The 20133-nt window shown below is 39.2% G+C and overlaps 1 protein-coding gene across 1 annotated transcript in view; it reads right to left on the bottom strand.

The window, feature by feature from the left end:
* The window catches only part of Dve (SATB1_N and homeodomain domain-containing protein dve), a 46613-nt gene extending 42042 nt beyond the window's left edge, over window positions 1-4571 (bottom strand). The window contains exon 1 of the mRNA XM_070293015.1: window positions 3517-4571. Coding sequence (XP_070149116.1) covers window positions 3517-3591 — 75 coding nt within the window. The 5' untranslated portion in view covers window positions 3592-4571. The remainder of the gene's footprint in view (window positions 1-3516) is intronic.
* Window positions 4572-20133: the final 15562 nt, after the last annotated feature.

Raw genomic sequence — 20133 nt, 5'->3', positions numbered from 1 at the left:
CCCCGGGCGATAATTGGTTCTCTCTCCGCGCAATAGATAATCCGCGGATTGATGATGCGTTTGCGATCGCGTTACGTAAATTGTTGCCGACCGCGATGTCAGACACCTCGTTCCTAAGTGCAAAGTATGATACGGCTAAAGATTAGAAAGCAGCGAAGATACAACCTTGTATCGGTTATGAGCATTGATTTCGAGAATTTACCAGAGAAAGCAGCGAGAATACGAGTATCATTCCAAAATTACGATCCATTTCGAGTGACATATGCGAAAGGTTCATTAATATTAATGCGAGTGAAAAAAAATTTCTAAATGCATTTCAAGTTTATAACGGCAAGGGAGACATGTTCTTATTCATATTAATATCTAAAAACAGAAATTAATAATTCCTTTCAACAAGGTTTCAAGGTAAACGTAATGCATCGCAAACAATTCCTGAGAAATCTTTCTTAAAGAAATATCTATTATTTACATTTTGATCCTGGAAAGAGAAAAGTATGCGGTTATTATATTCATCTTGATTTAAAAGATAATCATTATGTTGTAAGAATGAGAGCGTTTTATTTTTATACGCAATAAAGTTACTCGACCCGATTCCCTTTTAACATCCTAATTAATATTTTTCTTCATATAAAATATTCGCCGAGAAAACAAAAGATCGTGGCAGCGGCCACTAAAAAAGGCAATATAAAAAGGCTTACGGAGAGAGGAGTCCGCGAGCATACGGTCTACCTGCGTTTGATATATCGGCTTCGGTGGCCGGATAGATGGATTACAATCATTCCGGCAGCTGGGGTGGTCAAATACCGTGACCATGCGTGCTTCAAACGTATCCTCGTACACGCACACGTATACGACGACGCACTTTCGAGTACACACGTGGCGCCCGTGCCTGCGTGCAACAGTGCATGCGTGCGACGCGCCGCAAGGACGTATTTTCATGTGTCGGAATATAAGAGAGACGCGTGAAAATTTTAGATCATAAACTCGGACGTTTCTTTTTTCCTTAATTTTTCAAAATTGATTTAAGATCTATTATGTTTATTAAATGATCGATCTTAGCGGATGTTAGCGAGATCTAGATAAAATAGTGAAACTTAATTAACATTCTGGAATGCCACACCCACATCTTTACGGTTACTATATACACGATTACTACTATACTCGGATACCTACGTCATTTTATACATTCTTATGATAATTGTTATTATTTAACCATATTAGTTTTGTTTCTTCGATATAATTTAAATGATCTCAGTGGAAATTATTAAAACTACATTCAAATTTTTTTTTCTACATTCCGTTATTACAACCGAGAGTATTGTCCTTGTGTTCTAGAGAAATAAACTAAAAATGAGTCTTCCTATGTTAATATCATGACCAAGCAAAGCCTTACGTATTTTCAAGTAACAGCATTACGGGATAATGTTTGGTTTCTCTGACTATTTTCTTTAATACGCCTATGGATAACGCATTTCTCAGAATGCGTATACTTGTGTGTATGTACACGTCGTACAGATATGTATGTGTGTGTGTGTGCCTTCCCCTTTAAAAAAAAATTATTTCATATATCTCTTATACTTATACGTATTAATATAATAATTACGAATAAAACATATGATTCTTTATAAGTTAGTTGACGCGCGCGACGAAATATAAATAAAATAAGAACAATTTACCTGCATGCGAGAAATATTCATACACGATATATATACGCCATATAATATTCTGAGATATTATTATTTTTAGACATCCTACAAACTTACAATTTATCAACGCGCACGTGTAGGTCTTCTAATTCGTTATTTTTTCGCAATGATCAAAATGTGAGTAGAATGTCGAATTAATAGCGAAACGAGACGTGTATCTCATCTAGGATGGATCTATGTTAATTTAACTATTACGACGACTTACATAAATGTGAAATTTACAAATTATTCGTGCCATTTCTCACCGGTAATTTTTCGATAACCATCGACGGCCAAAGCCGGCCATGGATCGAGAGATCCATCGGTCAATGGAGACATGCGGTCTTATTCCGTTGAATGCCAGAACATGAACATGGTCGTGGCACAGGAAGAAGGCAGGGGCACATCCGTATCGTGGTCAGAACCCGTGACCCCCCCGATACGTACACGTGTAAACGTACGCGCCGTCCGTCCACACAGTACACACGCGAGCCGCGGCTTTATCAAGGATTATCCCCCGCCCTTCGTCGTCCACGGTTTTCGTTGGGAGATCGTGAAGCCGAGGTATACAGCGTGTCGGATTCGCGTCCGAATTTGGCTCGCGATTTTTAAATGCGAAAAGTCAAGCTCGAATAATATTCGTTGCGTCACTCGAACGTTATTTCCTTCTCTAAGCGACTGTATCTGCGTCTATTATACATCTCATAAATAGAGTTTGTTTTCAGTGCTTCTCTCTAATAAGCTGTGTGAATGTATACTTTAATGTTTATAAATATCAGTCATCCTATGTTTGTTAATCCAAAACAATATATTCATATGTTAAGAGAAACAAGATTTAAAATAAGAAAATAATTATGTATAATAATATAATGATCTCTTCTCGAATATAAATTGAAAATTTTTCTCTGTTATTATTTCTTAAATACAACGTAAAAATGACGCCTTTTTTACTTATTTTAGGTACCGGGATAATCGCGCGTTACACGTAAAACGGCTGGCCGCTTTGAGATGCGAAAGAATGTGCCAAATTGATGACGAAGAATTAGCGGACTGAAAGCGCGTTTAGAGAGAGAGAGAGAGAGAGAGAGAGAGAGAGAGGTGCAAGAAGCGGTAGGGTGGCCAATTGGCTGTGTAATGTCAGAAAGGGGTTGCTTCTCGCCCCTCGCACTCGTTGACACCGAATATAGACGCTGCGTTATTTTTATAAGTTCGGCAGACCAAATGCCGAAAACGATATTGGCAGGCTTTAATCCACCAACGTAAACCATCCTATCAAAATTTTATATATCATATGAAAATTACATGTTTTAATAGAGATACAATTTTTAATCTGTGCTGGTATCTGTTTGTTAGCAACACGCACATATATTTTTTTTTTATATATTAAATATATTTCTATTATTATGATATTTTTTGACACATTTTCATTATAAAATTAATACAATCGATTAGCGCAACGATAAGTTGGCCCTACCATAATACGATATCTGCATCAATTGGGCTTTAATCTTACTGTTATAATTTGAGAACTTCATCTGCAAAAAGCCGTTGGAAAATTATAAAATATATTAATCAATTCTATTTTATTTTTTACCCTTTATATATTATTTTACAATCAACTATTCTTTTTTTATTGTGTTTCTATATATCTTCAATTAATATTATTTGAGAAAAATATAAATATTCATATTTATATTTTAGATTCTTACTATTAGGCATATTCTGTTCAAAATTTCACGCTAAACTTCTCAAAAGTAGCTATTTTAGAAAAAAATAATATGATTATACGCATGATCGATAACGAATTATTCATGTTCCATCAAAGGATTACCTGTACTTGATCCGTCTTCGTGTTCGCAGCCATCCATGCCTCTACGAAGGTGTCCATTGCGCTCTGAAAATCCATTCCCTTCTGGGGCCCTCAGTAATTCTCTTGAACCTCGCAAGCCGCCGCCATTCGTGACATATCGCGTTATTCTCGAATTTTCAATTCTTTCTGCGGTATTTATTAATCAATAGCCAACGGCGATTAAAAAGCGTGTCGGAAAGCTTCTAAATTAACTGTCCTTCGATTATCCTTGTCCTTTTAAATAATTTTACGTCACTACGAAAGCACCGATGTTTATACAATAATTGTGGATGATCGCGCGATGTGACATAGAATCTTTCGTTCACGATTAAAATCACAGACATGCAGAGACATGTACGAAATGTTCGCTTATTTATACAACAGTTTCTACCGTTGAGAGTTCCTAATTTCTAGCTATTGAATATTAACGATTAACGCGTGGGTGATCATTTCTCTTAGATCGAAACAACTTACGCGTCTACGATCCGCTCTAAGCTCTATTTGGTACAGCATGAGACGTTAGATACAATTAAACCGCGCGTACTTCTGACTAGAGTGCGGAAAATCACACACGTGTCACGCAACTCATTACGATAAGTATCGCCCGAAGTAAATAGAGCGATCTACAGTTTCGTCCCGATCACCGATCGTCGTGTCCGTCCATCCGTCCGTTTATAATGTCACGCACACCGTTCTCAACACTGGCATCAGAGTTTCTCATCGATCACAAAATCAAACACCGGTCTTTTTTTTCTTTCTATTTTCTTTTTTTAAGAAAAGTGAAACGCGCGCTCGCGGATTAGCACCAACTGTCAGAGTCGAACGTGTGCACGCTCCGAAAATCGTAGTCGATCTCTCAAGAATTCTCAAGTCAAGTTCAGCAGATCACACGATCACGCTCGCAGTCTGTCTCTCTCCTTTCGTACGCTCTTACGGAGATCGGCGAGAGAGCAGAAGCGAAATGTCATCCGCGCCGCCGAGGACGAGCGCGACACACACGTTCGCAGGCAACGGCGTTCGAGCCGCGACTGTGAGCGTCGTGACGTCGCGGCGCTCGATCTACTGCCCCTACGACGCCCTACCGCGTCGCGAGCGCGCCGTCGGTATCACCCCCACTACACGCCGTATCGTGGCAGCCGCCGCCACCACCACTCCAGCATCACCAACACCATCATCACCACCACTACCACAATACCTATCGCGACATCATCGCGTCTCGCGTCTACCGATTCTGGTCCTCACGTTCACCCTCTCGTCGACTCCTCGCCGGAACTCACCTTCGTCATTCTCTGCATCTCCCTCTTATCCTCCCCTGATTTCGAAGCTCGCTCGCTCCGGATAAGGCGTCGTCTCTTCCTCGCGTTCGCGTTCGTCTCGTTAAATTCCATCTTCGTTGTTTTCTTTCCGATCATGGTCTCACCTGCTGTTTTCGATATCGCCGTGCGGTATGTTTATCTTTATCGTTACCCTCAACGCGTTTGTTTTGTGATGTTGTTGACGCCGGAATTACAAATTTCTCTCTCAGAGATTTGTAACGAGACTTCTTCTTTCTTTGAAAGTCCTATTTATATATTTGTCGAGTGCATAATAAAAAATATTTTTTCTCCATCATCGATTCTCTGCTTCTCTCGTTCATTTCAGAAATTCCTTGCTCATATCCATACTTCTTCCTGGCACCGCGGAAGATCCGTTCTCTCATCCTACATCTGTCTCACCCTCCCGTCCTTTCGAAATCCTTCCTCCGTCGAACCCGATTCCCCACTCTCGTCTCCATCTCGACACCCCCACCACAGAATCATATTCAGGGGGTGTGTCTACAGATAAGATGCACGTACACTATTGCAGCTGTTCACCTGCAACACGCTCACTGCGACAGACTCGCGACTGCCGATGACCGAGCTTGTATGCAGAAGGAGCATCAAGCGATATCCATGCCATCGCATCGATCTCTTGCGGTCTTGATTGCAGGGCATCCCATTGGAACAGATCTTTGTATATGTGTAACAGAAATTTATATCGTATAAACGGTGCGCGCGAAAGAATTTTATCATTACTTAGATTAGTGAGATTTTGATTGGCGGATTACGTTTAATAGGAACGTGCAATGATATTAATCTTCAAATGCTACATCTGTATTTAATGTCAAATATGTACTAATATATATTATTTTTTTTGTAAGATATTTTCCAATAAAATATTTTTAAAAATTAATTTTAAAATATTTCCATTTTTTTTTTGTCGAACAATATTATCTACATATGTTGTTGCAATATATGTCTGAAATGGGATAAGGAATATTAGAAAGCTATACTATATAAAACATGCAGAGTATATAAAATATATGAAATAATTAGATATACGCATTAATAATAATTAAATATAACACGCGATAAGAAGCAACAGATGCGTATCCGGATTAGAAACTGATTTGGTAAAGTCATTCTTTCATTTTCGTAATAAAAGCAATCAAGATTCGAAACATTAAGATCTCATCCATCGATAAACAGATTAACGGCACAGATTAATATGAAAAAAAGAAAAGAAAAAAAAACTGTTCTTATATCTATGTCGAAAACATGAGCGATCTTAAATCGAAACTTGAAATATATGTTTAAAGTAGAAAAGAATAATCACAGGAAAGAAAATAAAGATATAATAAAAATATAAAATATTGATACGCATTTCATATCGCATAATGTAAAATATATATTGCAAAAGATTTTACTTTTGAGGTTTTTTTTCAATATAAATTTTTTTATCCGCTTTCTTAATCAACGAAAATAATTATAAATTAAGATACAGTAGTAATTAATATAAAAGCAGCTTTCGGTAAGCCAACTATACGGTTCCCTTTCCGCTATTAAAATGGATCGAATCTCGGAGAGTCTCAAAGGGAATAATACAATGGCATACATAGTATATGTGCGTACATACGCATTTGTAGATTCCTGTAAATGTCATAGGCGGATTAGACGATTTCTGGGAATTAATTTCCATAGATGACGAATAAGTAATATCGTTACCGATCCTTGTTAGTATCCACGAATTTTCGGTGCTTCGCGAGTGACATCCTTCCCGGATTACATCCTTCTACATTTATGTGTGCGTGTGCGCGCACACATGTCTGTTTTCATGATGCACATATACGATTTCATCTCATCAGATGTGATATGAATTAAAGATGCCGATCTATATTTGCGTAAATAAAAGCGCGTTATTATCGTCTGATAATCCGCTGGAATCGGATAAGTACGCGACTCAACCGAATCAAATATCTGGACATTTTATCGAAGGATTAACGACGAAATAAAGTATTTGTGGTGTACAAAAAATATCGACGAGAATCGCGGCAGATAATGCGCCGATTACGCAATCAGTGGGAAAATTCAAACGCCAACTTCTTATCGATAGTGTTACCTAATCTGTTGCCTCTCGCTCGATGAAGATCTGTTCGATTCGATGCGCTTTTCTCGTTTTTTTTTCCTCTTCTCTCCTTATTGTTTATTAAAGGTGATAGGAACGACGAATTATAATTATCACTTCCGATTTCCGGAGAAGCTAGATAAAGCATAATATAATAATTATGATACTTAAAATATTTTAATAACAAAGCCTTCTACGTTAGAATTTTAATCGTTACAAAGAATTTTTGCGAATGTTTATCACATTAGTTGATCAAATTAATATAAAAAGTGATTCACTCTTTGTTACTTATATTGATTCAATAAAAAAATACGGTTATCGTAGTATTATGACATATAATAATTAGCTCCGATAGCGTTCAATTGGCAGACTGGATAATCCTGAGATTACACTGAGTGTCTAAAAGATAATGCCTTATCCAGGTGACGTCTGTTAGTCGATATTGCCTTTACGTAATAGAACTGCTGCGTTAATATTTTGTCGCCTAAGAATTATATTTAATTGCGATCGAAGCATATAGGAAAAACGAGAAATAAATTACAACAGCGCATTAAAAAAAAACAAAAAAAATAAGAAAATATTACAATAGCAAAGAATAACAATTTAACTAAAACATCTTTCAATCTCTCTAATTAATCAAATATATAATGTATTTAAAATATCTTTTTATGAAACGCAGTAACGTGTTTTAAAACTCATCGATAAGAAAATTTAGAATTACTCTCATTAGAATATCTAGAAACTCACACGACACATGCCTTACTTCCACGCATATCGTCAAAAGCCGCGTACGGAAATCTTCAGGCAAATTCGTCTCGACAGTACAAGAGTTTCTGGCGAGAGATTTCGTTCACCGATACAGCATTTTACACTCGCCAAATCCAATCGTATTATTTCGCGGGGATAGAGGGTAACCAGAGGCGTCGTAAAACGCATCTGCATCTAATCCTACTATCAAGCCTTAATCCATTCTGATTCATCCTGCTGTAATTTAAATTCTATCAAATGTTAAAAGAAATTTTGAAGGAAACTGTCAACATCTTATATAATCAAGCGATCTCAAAGTTTGTTTAAAATTTTATCAATATGATGTAATTAAGATAAAAATTTCGTGATTCATTTTTACTCATTGCTTTCGCTTTAATTGTTGAATATAAGTATAAATATAAGTATAAAGAGGGAGAATATAATATGATAATCTCATTTATTAGCACTTAAAAGCAAAGCTACCTATAATTTAGGAGTTAACGGAATACTCGGAACATGATTCATCGCTATCTAGGCTATATGAAGCGCTTCGTTAATTACTCGTTCTCGTCGAATGTTACTCTAATCATCGTACCCGTTGTCTAATCCCGCGTCACCGATTATGACACCAAAGCCAATAAAGCATCGCAATCAAGAGCTTCGTCTCAAATTTCCCCGTCCGGCGATGCACTCTTCGTTTGCGTCGACCGTTTCGACATCAGCTATACCTTTCAGGTATACCGTAACGCACGCGCGCGCGTGCACCCTTCTCTCCCGAGGGTGAAGGACGCGGGGTGAGGAAACACGACAGTGGGGTAACGATTGCATCCGCGGATGCCTATGATGCAATCTGTGTGCAAAGCGGTCTGAAGTTGCAACTCCTACGACGGAGGATCGTGGCGTGGGTGGGTACCGAACGGATCGGCGGAAAGGGGGGAAGATAGGGAACAGGGGATGGAAAATGGATCGGGAAAAGGGGTAAAGGTGGGGGGACGGGGGAGGGATCCGAAGCACGCGCGCGTCCTAGGTCGTGTCTGGGGGCGAGGAGACGCGCGGGGGAGGATGGTTACCGCGTTATCGGATGCGGTGGCCCTTGACAAGGGTGGTTTGCCGGGGTCGGTACAGAACGCCGGATGGTGAAAGCTCTGGTACCCTGGGCGTGCACCGTGGAGCTTGCGGGCGGAGCTTGCGCGATTCTGCCCATCCTGGAACGAGTAGCTTTCGCGTCGGACCACGAAGCCGGCGCGCTCGTCCTACGTCCAGGACGGCATATCTCCCCCTCCCCCCACCACCAAGGCATTGGATACCTTTTCTGGTCGAGCTGCCTCTCTCTCTCTCTCTCTCTCTCTCTCTCTCTTTCCGGAGCTTTTTCGAAGTAAGAGAGCGAGTCTCGCCACCTTACGACGGTCACACAGATATCTCACACTTTCGCGAACCATGTACATGTTTATCCATGGTGTATGGGAGATGGTTGAGCGCAGGGGAAGGAAGGGGAAGGAAATAAACCGGAGAGGGAAATGGTCGAGGCTCTGGCTGGCTCGCTATACGAGAAAAGCTCGATTTTCTCCGAGAAGGGACGATAAAGGCGAGAAGAGGAGAAGACTAAGAAGAGCGCGGGAGAGGGACAACTAAGGCGAGAGTAACGTATGCCCGGAGCTAATTTGCCGGAGCTTACCCGAGAAATTACGACCATCTCGCGCGATGCATCCGAATATCTTCGTCGTCCATCCAATAGCCCCCGTGTGATGCCCGGCTAGAATTAAGGGAGGCAAGGCTTTTCGATTTTCGTTCAAAAATGCAACAATGTGATTTTGGAAAAACGTTTGTCCTTAAGCTATTATTTTAGCGACAATTATATATATATTCAGATTTTATATATTATACGTACATATGTATTATGTAACATAGGATTATATATATGTTGACTATTTTATAAATCTAAAAATTTTTTTAATCGAGCCAGGTAACTTTGCTAGTGTCAAATGTTCTCTCTTAAAATTTTGCATTCTTATTCCTCAAATCTAACAAAAGATTATATAAGATTTAGAAATTTAATGACTAATTAAATTATAGACATTTTATCTTTTTTAGCGATTCATTTTGTGTTTTAATATTTGAGAAAAGACATTTTATTGCTAAAGTGTTATTCTAAAAAATTTTTCGAACCTAAATATTTTACACAAATACTGAAGAAATTTCTCCCGAATATAATTACCACTATAAAGATCCATTGCACACGTTACTGTAAAGTATATTCACATCTCAGCAAAATAATACGTGTCATTGAAAGAAAGGAACGTCTCATGATACTTTCAATAATGGCATTAATAATGAAAGAGATATATGAAAATATTATATAATTATCAAAAAAAAAAATAGAAAAATCACGTCATATCGATCATCATAGATTACAATCAGTAACATTATTATATCATGATTGTACAAGAATCAATAAAATAAATTAGTTTTTTTATCAGTGATACGGATTTCTAAGTGTCAGATTTGTCGCATTATTATCGGTTACGAAGGAGATCGATCAGCCCGACGAAGGATTATCTCAATTATATCATTTATGCAAGTTATGAATTTGATAAATTGAAATTGTGCATATATAGACGAGATATTTCTTCTAAGAATAATTAATTTCAAAAAAAGATATATTCTAATATATTAATCATACTTAATATATTAATTATGTTGTATGTAATATATATATATATATATATATTTAATTAATTAATTAATATTATATATATATATATATATATTAATTTTTAATAATATATTATAAAAAAGCTGCGACTATAAATTATATAAATAACGTGAAGATTATAAAATAACATACAAACAATATTTAGTCAAGTAGTACAATTGATATGCAATGCGATTGTTTATCTTGCAATTTGTTTATTCAGTTACTTCTTCCGCGATTGATTATCGATATATTCGCGATAAAACAGACTTCCGTCACAAATTTCAATTTCATGACATGGCTCTTCTCAGTGTCGCTCCCAACTTCTAATAATAAAGAGACACTTTGTACGCAGAGAACTACGGAGGGCAAGAGATATGTACTCTCTCTCTCTCTCTCTCTCTCTCTCGCCGGTGAGATGTATGCCTCCTCGCGATATCTGTCGCGGCGAATCTGCGCCGAGCATATGGTCTGGCGGCGTTAAGATACAAATTGAAAACCATTTAGCAAATCTCCTCGTCGTTCCAAGTGTTAATAAATTCAGGTTTACGAGGGTCGGAGGGTTACGTGTTATGGATCCGTGCGCGTCGAGAAACGCGTCGCTTTAACTTGCATAAAGGCGGCCGCGCGTATCTACGATTCCTCTACGTATGGGATCCCCGCGAAATATTCTCCGAGGCATCGGGACGGATCTTTTTATCGCTCGATCGAGCGGAAATTCGCGCGCGGAATATACGGCCGTGCAATTTGCTGAACCGAAGGTAACGTGTGTACACGGAGAGGAACCGTTAATAAAGGCACGATGGAGAGGTGAAATTTTCAACTAAGGATAGACGTGTTTTATACGTCGCTTCTGCGTCACGTTATTTACGCTCTGCCCACGAATCGATTTCGTGAGATAGGAAAAATTGTGATGTAAGAGAAAATTATACCCGTGTGAAAATTAATCGCAAAATTATTCATCGATGGTGTATAACTGTCATGAAATAATCTCAATTATAGTTATCAATTTAATAAATGTTATAAAAAAGATTAGTTCTCTATATTTTCCTCTCAAAAAAGAATCGTATTTGTTTCTAATCGTTTATATCATTACTGATATTAAGCGTGACGGAAACGATAATACAACAAGTGCGCTTGTTGCATCTTTCAAAGCAACATCTCGAAATTGTGCTGCTGCCTCAAAGGTATGTTGGATTGTTACTTCACGACGAACGGTGGACGAAATTTACGCAAACGCTATCGCTCTCTCGGAAAAGTCGATCGGCTCGCAATCAGCTTTCCGGCCAGCCGGCTGCTTTATCTCCCTTGGTTCCGGCCCGCGAAAGATACAGAATTTAATACAGCTTCTACGTTCAATAAACTCCGGCTGCGGCCGCGCACGTGTGCGCCGAACATACACGTCGCGTTTCGCGTCACGCTAAATTCTAACTCATCGTAGGAGAGTTGTGCGCCGTAATCCCCCGTGTTACTGCCTCGACGTGAGTCCTTTGAGGGTGAAAACGTTACCGGGAGAGCAAAGGGAGGGCCGGCCACGCGCGAGCGAGACGAAATAGAAGGCTATCGAGGCACGGTCGTAGTTTGCGGGAAATCTGTACATATAATACGACGTAATAGGAAAGAGGAGATTTCAGTTGGTATAATGCGGAGAGGGACAAGGGAAGGGGGGAGAATAAACGTGCGAGGGAGGCAGCGGGGCGAGGGAGGTATTATCTGCGACGAGGACATATACGGGTGAGAGTGTACGAGGAAAGTCGGGAGGAGGACTTCGAGAGGATAGGCAAGCGACTCAAAGGCAAATATGAAGTTTGGAAATTTGGATTAGGACCTTCTCTCGTGTACCGGGACGACGGGACACGGAAAGGGATGGTCCGTCGATGTCCCTTTTAGAATCCACGCGAAAAGGGAGGCGGGAGGGAGTAATCATGCGTGGACGTTTCGAGTCGAAGCTTTTCCACGTGGCGACCGACATCAAGCTGCTTAGACGACGATCGAGGCTCGAGTTGACTAGGCGAGGATTGCCTAGATCATGTATTATAGACCGTTTAATCGTAAATTGTATTCGCGAGACGATGCATTTTTGATAAATTTTAGATAATTATTTTGAGAAGAGAAAAATATTTAACTATCGACCGTTAAATTATACGTAAATTATTTTTAGGTTTCAAATTTTAATTATCAATTCTAGTAATTACAATTCTCGATTGCTGTTGATGGAAAACGTGAAAATTTCAGTTGCATCGATAGATTCTAGATAGGGATTATCAATAAACACAGAATAGAGGGACGAACATGCGAATAAGTAATAATATTTCTCTACTTTTATCTCGAGGAATCTGAATTATTACTCTTGAAATTATCTTCTACCACAATTGTTACTTGTAAAATTTATAATGTTACGATAATAAAAGAGCACAGTATCCTCTAATAAATTATTCACTCAATTGTTCGCTTTACTTCTAAAAAAGCGATACTTAATATAATTTACAATTATAACTATATACAACTAAATCTGATAAACATAAGAATAAATTAAAAACCCTAATAAACTATTCTATCTCCAAAAAGAGAGGAAAGATTCGACACGTGAATAACGAGAGAATTACGCGTGTATATTTCGTTTTTTGGAAATACATTATAAAGAATTGAACTCGCGAGATGTAAGGTGTAAAGGGTCAAATAAATTCTGCTCCAAGGACGCTTCCGGGAGACGTGACGATCGCTTATCTCCGCCACCGGAGTGATTCAAATTCGAGAAGATAATGTGTCGGCGCTATATACCTTCCTTCCCACACCGCGTAGTTATGTAAGTTGAAAGCGCCAGCCATCCCTGCCCTTCTCTTACCTCGTTCAGTTTCCGCGTGGACGTAAGGCAGGGTAGACGCGGGCTTCGCGGGCGCCCCTGTACACCACTCGACATGGGGATGCGTTATATATCACGGGAGAGAAAACTTCCAGCATAGATAACCTACTTGAAGAGTTGGCCCGCGTACATGCAAATTTCTGAATTATTATGCCGCGCCGAGTACATTATGCGAGTTACCGCGCGCCCTCCGTCGCGTCGCCTCTTCCCTCCCCCTTTCTCTCCCATCCTGTTCTTTCCACCCCCTCATTTCACCCTGTCTCGCGCCGGCTCACGACGAGACGTTGCTGCAGTTATCTATCCCCGTCCGCCTATCCTCGCCAATTGCACTTTGCAATTAATCTCCGATACCGCACGTGCGCCGGAATAAGGAAAGAGAACGGGAGGAAGAAGGAAAGAGGAAAGGGAACCGGCAAACTTTGAAACGGAAGTTGGCGAACGCGACTCGCGCGTCTTCATGCTTTGCGATACCCGCCAAGTCAATTTCGCGAAAGAAAATATCATTAAACAAGAAAAAAAAATCTATCTCTCTTTCAAAAATGATTTAATTTATAAATATAAAATGTAAATGTAATTATAAGAGATAACGAATGTATTATATCTGTCGTGTAGAATCGTATAATAATTACATTATTTTATATGCGCGATCATTGCAGCATCTTATATTAAAAATATTTCAATAAATTACGAATAAATGCAAATAAGCGAAAGAATTATTTAGCGTAATATCTTATTAGCTGCTTATTGTGCCACGAACGAGGCTCTCTTGACCACCCTCTCAGAGCGTGTAATCCAATTATAATATTACAACGACAAAGTGAGCCACGAAGGAAGAAAAATTTATTCGCCCAGAGCATGCAGTTAATCGAATTTGCCGGACAGTTTCCGATATCGTAATGCAGGGCGCATCATCGCAAGGGCGCATTCGAGAAAAGGTAGGTATAAGGTATAAGACGCGAATCTTTCTCTCTCCGGAAGAAAAGACTCTCCTCGTAACACTTTCTCCGATTAATTGCGTTAATTGTCCCGGGGTAATATCAGTCGGCAATTAAGGCTGCGACGGCTAATTAAGTTCGGAACGGAGACATCGGTCCGAGCAGCACTAACTCCCACCCTCTCACCCTCTCCTATAACCCTTCACCCTTTGTCCCTCTATCTGCCTGCTTGTCGTTCTATCGCTCACCGTCGTTCGCGATAGCGCACAAAGCTGCGGACTAACTGAATTTTCTTGAGCAGTCACAGGCGTCCATCAAAGATCCCGGCGATGGAAGGGCCTTCGTAAGGGCCTTCTAAGGGTATACCGTAACCCGCTTGTATTTCCTTCCTGCGACAATTAGGCAGGGCCGTAATCGGTTCTTCGTGAAATACCAATCACGTGCGAAAAAATTGCAACTCCCGCAAATGGATGCGCGATATAAATATTTTTTCCTTCATAAAAAAAAGATACATCAATCTTCTGCAAATATCGGCGGTGACGTTTATGCAACGTTTTCGACGTCGCTCTTTTCAGCGATGTGACATCAAAAGACTATAACGCAATTGTTCGAAGCGCCCGTTGCAAGATGCGAACGAAAAAGGGCAGAGAAATGAGGCGGAGAGAGGAAAAGGGCGCTCATCGGCGAGGAGCGTAGGATCGGCCCTGAGTATCCACCTCACCTATAGCTAAACGCATCTAGTCTGTATACTGGGTGTACGCGATAAGTAATTCACTTAGACCTCTATTGAGTTAACCCTTGCTGCTGCCGTGCCTCCATTTAGCCTCTGAAACCCGCTGTTCCGGTGGTACTCCCAACCTGCCTCTCCCCCCTTCTCGAGCCCCCGCCCGCGTCTTCCATCGTGGGTTGTCGTTGGACGATATTAAAATTATCGAGGAGAACGCACGTATACTTTGAACACCCCTTACACAGGAATATAGGTGCAACGCGAAAGCGAGATGCGCGTTGCATCTCGTTGCGGAAAAAGGGAGCCATCGTGTTTCCCGGCGGTCAGAAATTTAAATATAACAAAAAGGCTCCAGAGATAATAAAGAAATTTAAATATAAGGATGTAATTTTTGTTTGTCGTAAACCAAAATTCATTAATTCATCAATTTATCAATTCAATCAATTTATTTAAATCATTTTATGCAAAAATGAGAAACGATGACTCTTTAACGATATCTCTTCATAACTGTCAAATGCGGAAAATTTAGATCGTAACGCGATTAATTTATATTATTACATATTTAAATATTTATACATGAATGGAACACATTTGTATGACACTGATAATTTCTTTATAACGAAATACTATTTTCTAAAAAATCTTTTTATTTTTGTGTTACGTGAGATATATTGTAGATAAAAATAATTATGTTTTTACAAATCCAAGCCTATTTTTTTCACGCTATCAGTTTTTCAAAATTCGCTTTAGATCATAAAATTCTCCGCTTTGATGGTTTCCTTGGGTGAGGCGAACGATTGATATCCGCTCGATTACGTAGAGTGGAGAACAGACAGATATGGAGGAAGGAGGATAAAAGGTCATATTGCGGATAGGCAAAGTAAGTATCTACCTCGTCGAAACGTCGGCGTAAGACCACTTAGAGCAAGGGTTCGTCTCTTTGGGAAAGCTTATGGCGGGCCCTCAAAGTGGCCATTACCAGCCGATAGTTGGCTCGTAGATGGTCAGTAAAATCGACGGCTATCTCTTCCACGCTCTTCCCCCTTCTCCCTCGTTCCGCGCTCTTATTCACTTCCGGTTAGCATTTCCCGGCGAACTTGTCCAATTAGGTGTGTCAAGGGGTATCGAATAATTATGGCGGTTTATGGTGGCGGCCGCATACTCTACGATACTCGATTGATATTCCAGAAAATGTCTATTTTCTCGGTTTTCGACGAGATTTCGAAGGATACACAACGACGTATCAAAGTTATAAACAAATATACGCAAAAATGACTTATTTTTGAGAAACGAGCACAGATTGATCCTCTTGCCACGGTCTTTCACGATCCATCCGATGACAGTTTCGCGATGCGAGATGTTCAATGGACAACGCGTGTCACATATTGTCGCATATGGTCTACAAGATCAAAACTACGTTAACGTATGCGAAGGGTTTGATAATTGACGTGTTACCTACCTACATACATGCAAACATTTGACAGTTACTCGATAGTTGCCGCCTGCTAACGTCCTTCTGGTAAGCCTCGGATGTTACAGTTGCTTCGTAGTCGTTACAGTAATAATGTTGTAGTCGCCCAGCTCTGTCATTGTTGTCAGAGTTTTCATACTAGAGCAGAATTGATGTTCGCGATATTATGCCGCCGTCCGTTTGTTTATACAACTCAATGTATCTTTACATGCGTGGAATTGGAAATATTTCATATATTAAAAAAATCTCGATGATCCACAATATCCTCGAGATAAAAATACTTCTAGATATGATATAATTATAATTATCTATCTAATATAATTATGATAGCAAGAATAAAGAGAAAAGGGACAGTGTCAATTTATGCAATTAAAATTTACGTTAAAAAATAATAGTTTATGAAGCGTATGCAAACTTCAAGAGAAAGAGAGAGAGAGAGAGAGAGAGAGAGAGAGTGAGAGAAAGAGAAAGAGAGACAACGCAGTTTCTTCATTCGTCTGCCACTTCAATTACGAAACCGCAGAAAAACATCGCGGAACAAAATTAATACCGCGAGCTCATCGGAGCGGAGTTTTAAAAGGACGTTCGTAACGAGGAAGGGTATCGCTCGCCTCGCGGCAGGACACGTTTAAAGAATTAAAGTATCTAATGCGAAAGAAAGATCTTCGAAGCTGCCGTTTGAAAGCGAAGCATTGTCTGTTTAAGCCCGGCATTCAGTGACCTTTCTCTCTCTCTCTCTCCGCTGCGCGACCTGACTCTCTTCCTCCTCGGATATAAATTGCGAAAGGTAGGATATAGAACGGGGGTGGGATCGGTGAAGGGAGAAATAAGAAATTAAGAGAGAGTCTTAGGAGAGAATAAAGCTAAGAATTAAGGCGGCGGTGAGGCCACGGAGGAGAGGTGAGTTGGAGGAACGACGGGGAATAAGAAGGACAGGACGGGACGCGGAGAACGGACGCGGAAGTAAAAGAGAGAACGCGAAATGAACTGAAACCACTGCTCTGGCGCTCGCTTTGGGGCTTAAGTCCTCGGAGGGATTCTTACTCGCGCGTCATTTAACAAAACAATTAGAAGTTAACCCCTTCCTGCGTCCGTCCCATTCTTTTCTTGCGAATCTATGTCCCAAAATTAAGGAGATTTTTCTTAATCCCTTACAGGAGGCATTTTTATTCACGCAAGCGTTCCTTCAATAATTCTTCATCGATATATTGGCAGCGTAGGTATTTCTCGCGTGTTAATCTGAAATAATACATAGTATAACGTAAGGAGAGAGAACTTTCGGAACAATATGAAGATAAAGTTTTATGCGAACTTTACACGAACAGTTCGGGGCAGTAATATGCTAAGTTGTACGGAGCAAACTTTACGCGAATACCGAGAAGAGCCGTATATTATTAATGAGATTCGGTAGTCCTTTTCCTAGTTTTGAAACTTAATCCTCAGAGTACCATCCCTGAAAACAATATAAGAATATTTTATTAGATTATAATTACGTCTGATTTCTTAAAAAGTTTTAAGATAGCGTTGACGTATTCTTATACAACATAATGCTTTGATAAAATGTATAATTGATAACGAGCGTGAATTACCTCGTTCGAATTTCTAAAAATAAACAGGCTCGATAAATAAACTCGATCCAACAATTTTCTGTAGAAAAAGTTTCTTCTTCCACTGACTTCTGTATCGTTTCGCGAGTTTCGTCTTTCAAGATAAATAAATAAAATTGTAGCATAAGGCAAAGACATCCGGCACCGCCACCTTCTCGCTGCGTGAGACCGCACGGGTGGGAACCACCCTCAATCTCATTGCTGACGTCCCCGTTCATCCCTTCTGCTCGTAGTCGAGAATCGCGTTGAGCTTCAAGGAGACAAAATAAATATGCCATCCATGTTTCCCCGTCGCGGCCACCGTGAAATGTGCAGAATCCTCAAACGAAGGCGCAGGAGGGGCGATTTGAGATCGGATGGGAGACCGGAGAAATCTTCGGAAGAAGGGGGAAAGGGGAGGTAGAGTTGGGCGAAAAGATTTCTACCAATTATCGACGGCTCGCCTTTTGATCTGCGTACACCGCCGCGACGCGTATGTTGATTCTTAAAACTCTTATTTCTATTTGAAAAACCCGCAGAGAGAAGGAAACTCCGACTGCCTACCCCATCCATGCAATCCCTTTCTACCCATCATCGCGCTTTCGATTCACGGTGGATATTTTGCGAAAGAGCGGTTATTCCTAGAGCGAAGAGAAGATGCTGGAATGCGTAAGATCTTCCGAAAAAAGTCCTTTCGTATTTGTCCCTTTATCTCAAAAGTTTTTAAAATACATTATATGAAAGAAAAGAAAATATTTTTTTACGCTCTCTGTTGTAAATTCACCATACGTCATACGTCGAATGTTTCCGAGTATTTTTTGCAAACAAGATTTGCAATAATTCTTCGTATAAAGAAAACGAGGATTAATCACGATATATAATTTAAAAATGAAACATATTTGTTACTGATATGTCAACAATGTTTTTATAATGAAAATAAAAGTATGTAAAAATACAATATATGATACAATAATAATTATTCAAAATTCAGTTCATCTGTTGTGATATGATTTTATTACAGACACTATTTCTAGTTAAAAAATACGTAGGTATAAGAGATAGATAATTTTTTTGTAAATCTTCTAAAATACATCTGTATAAAATATAAAAATATTTTATATAAAAAATTTTTTCCGATTGATATATAAGTGCAGAAAATTAGCTTGCGCAGTGATTTTGCATTTATGCAATCAATGAAAAGATGATCAATACAAATAATACTCTTCGTATAGCGGATCGTATCTAAAAAAATATGCCGCGACTTTTATTAATAATGTCTCAAAGTAAACTTGCACGTAGAAATCTTAGAAGTCGTAAAGACGATCGCGACGCGAAAGGAACGATTCATCAAGATCTGCGATTCATAAAAGACTTCTAATCCCGAATCGCGACGGCGCTTTGCATCGGTGGGTAGAGTTGGGGTCGCGGCAACTTTGAGTGGCCATTGTAATGTTAAGCGTCCATCCCCTTTTCCCATCCTCTTCTCACCCCATACCACCCACGCTCTTCTTACGACCAAGTCTGTTATCTCGACGGCGCTTTCACAGTGGAAACCTCAGCCGTTCTCCTCATTTCCCACGAACGAGAGACTAAAACAATGACGAAGAAACGTAAAGATCGCGCTATTGTTATTGCGGTTATTAGCTAATGAATAATTCGCGCAAAACCATTATCGTCTATTAAGATCGGAGGTTATTGCGCGACCGCTACTTAGTGGCGTTCTCTTGCAACATAGTAGCCGTAATTAGTAATAATCCTATTGGAGAATAATCGGGTATGCAATTGCGAAATGTGATTAGGTTACTATTTGAATAGTATATCATATAAGTTGTTGAATCAGATTTTTGTAAAAATTTCGACATCAAAATAATGAGTTTTAATGTAACATTTTAATATTGTTAATAAGATAGGAGCTATAATATATAGATTATTTTATTAATTTTTTAAATATATATATATATATATATATACAAACATTAATTTAAAAAAATTGTTAAACTACGGAAAATAGAAATAGTATACAAAAAAATGGCTAAATAAATAAGAGAATTATCAGTTTATATAAAACTTTTAATAATTGCATTCTTATGATATCAAATCTCTTTTATATGAGTAATTTTAAATAAATTATTATATCGACGTTAATCACTTATCC

Source organism: Polyergus mexicanus, unplaced genomic scaffold (assembly GCF_030449975.1).
Source record: "Polyergus mexicanus isolate NDT 795.1 unplaced genomic scaffold, iyPolMexi1.0 SCAF_3, whole genome shotgun sequence".
Classification (NCBI taxonomy): domain Eukaryota; kingdom Metazoa; phylum Arthropoda; class Insecta; order Hymenoptera; family Formicidae; genus Polyergus; species Polyergus mexicanus.
Note: the sequence above shows the minus strand (reverse complement) of the source record. Positions and strands in the feature narration are given on the sequence as shown.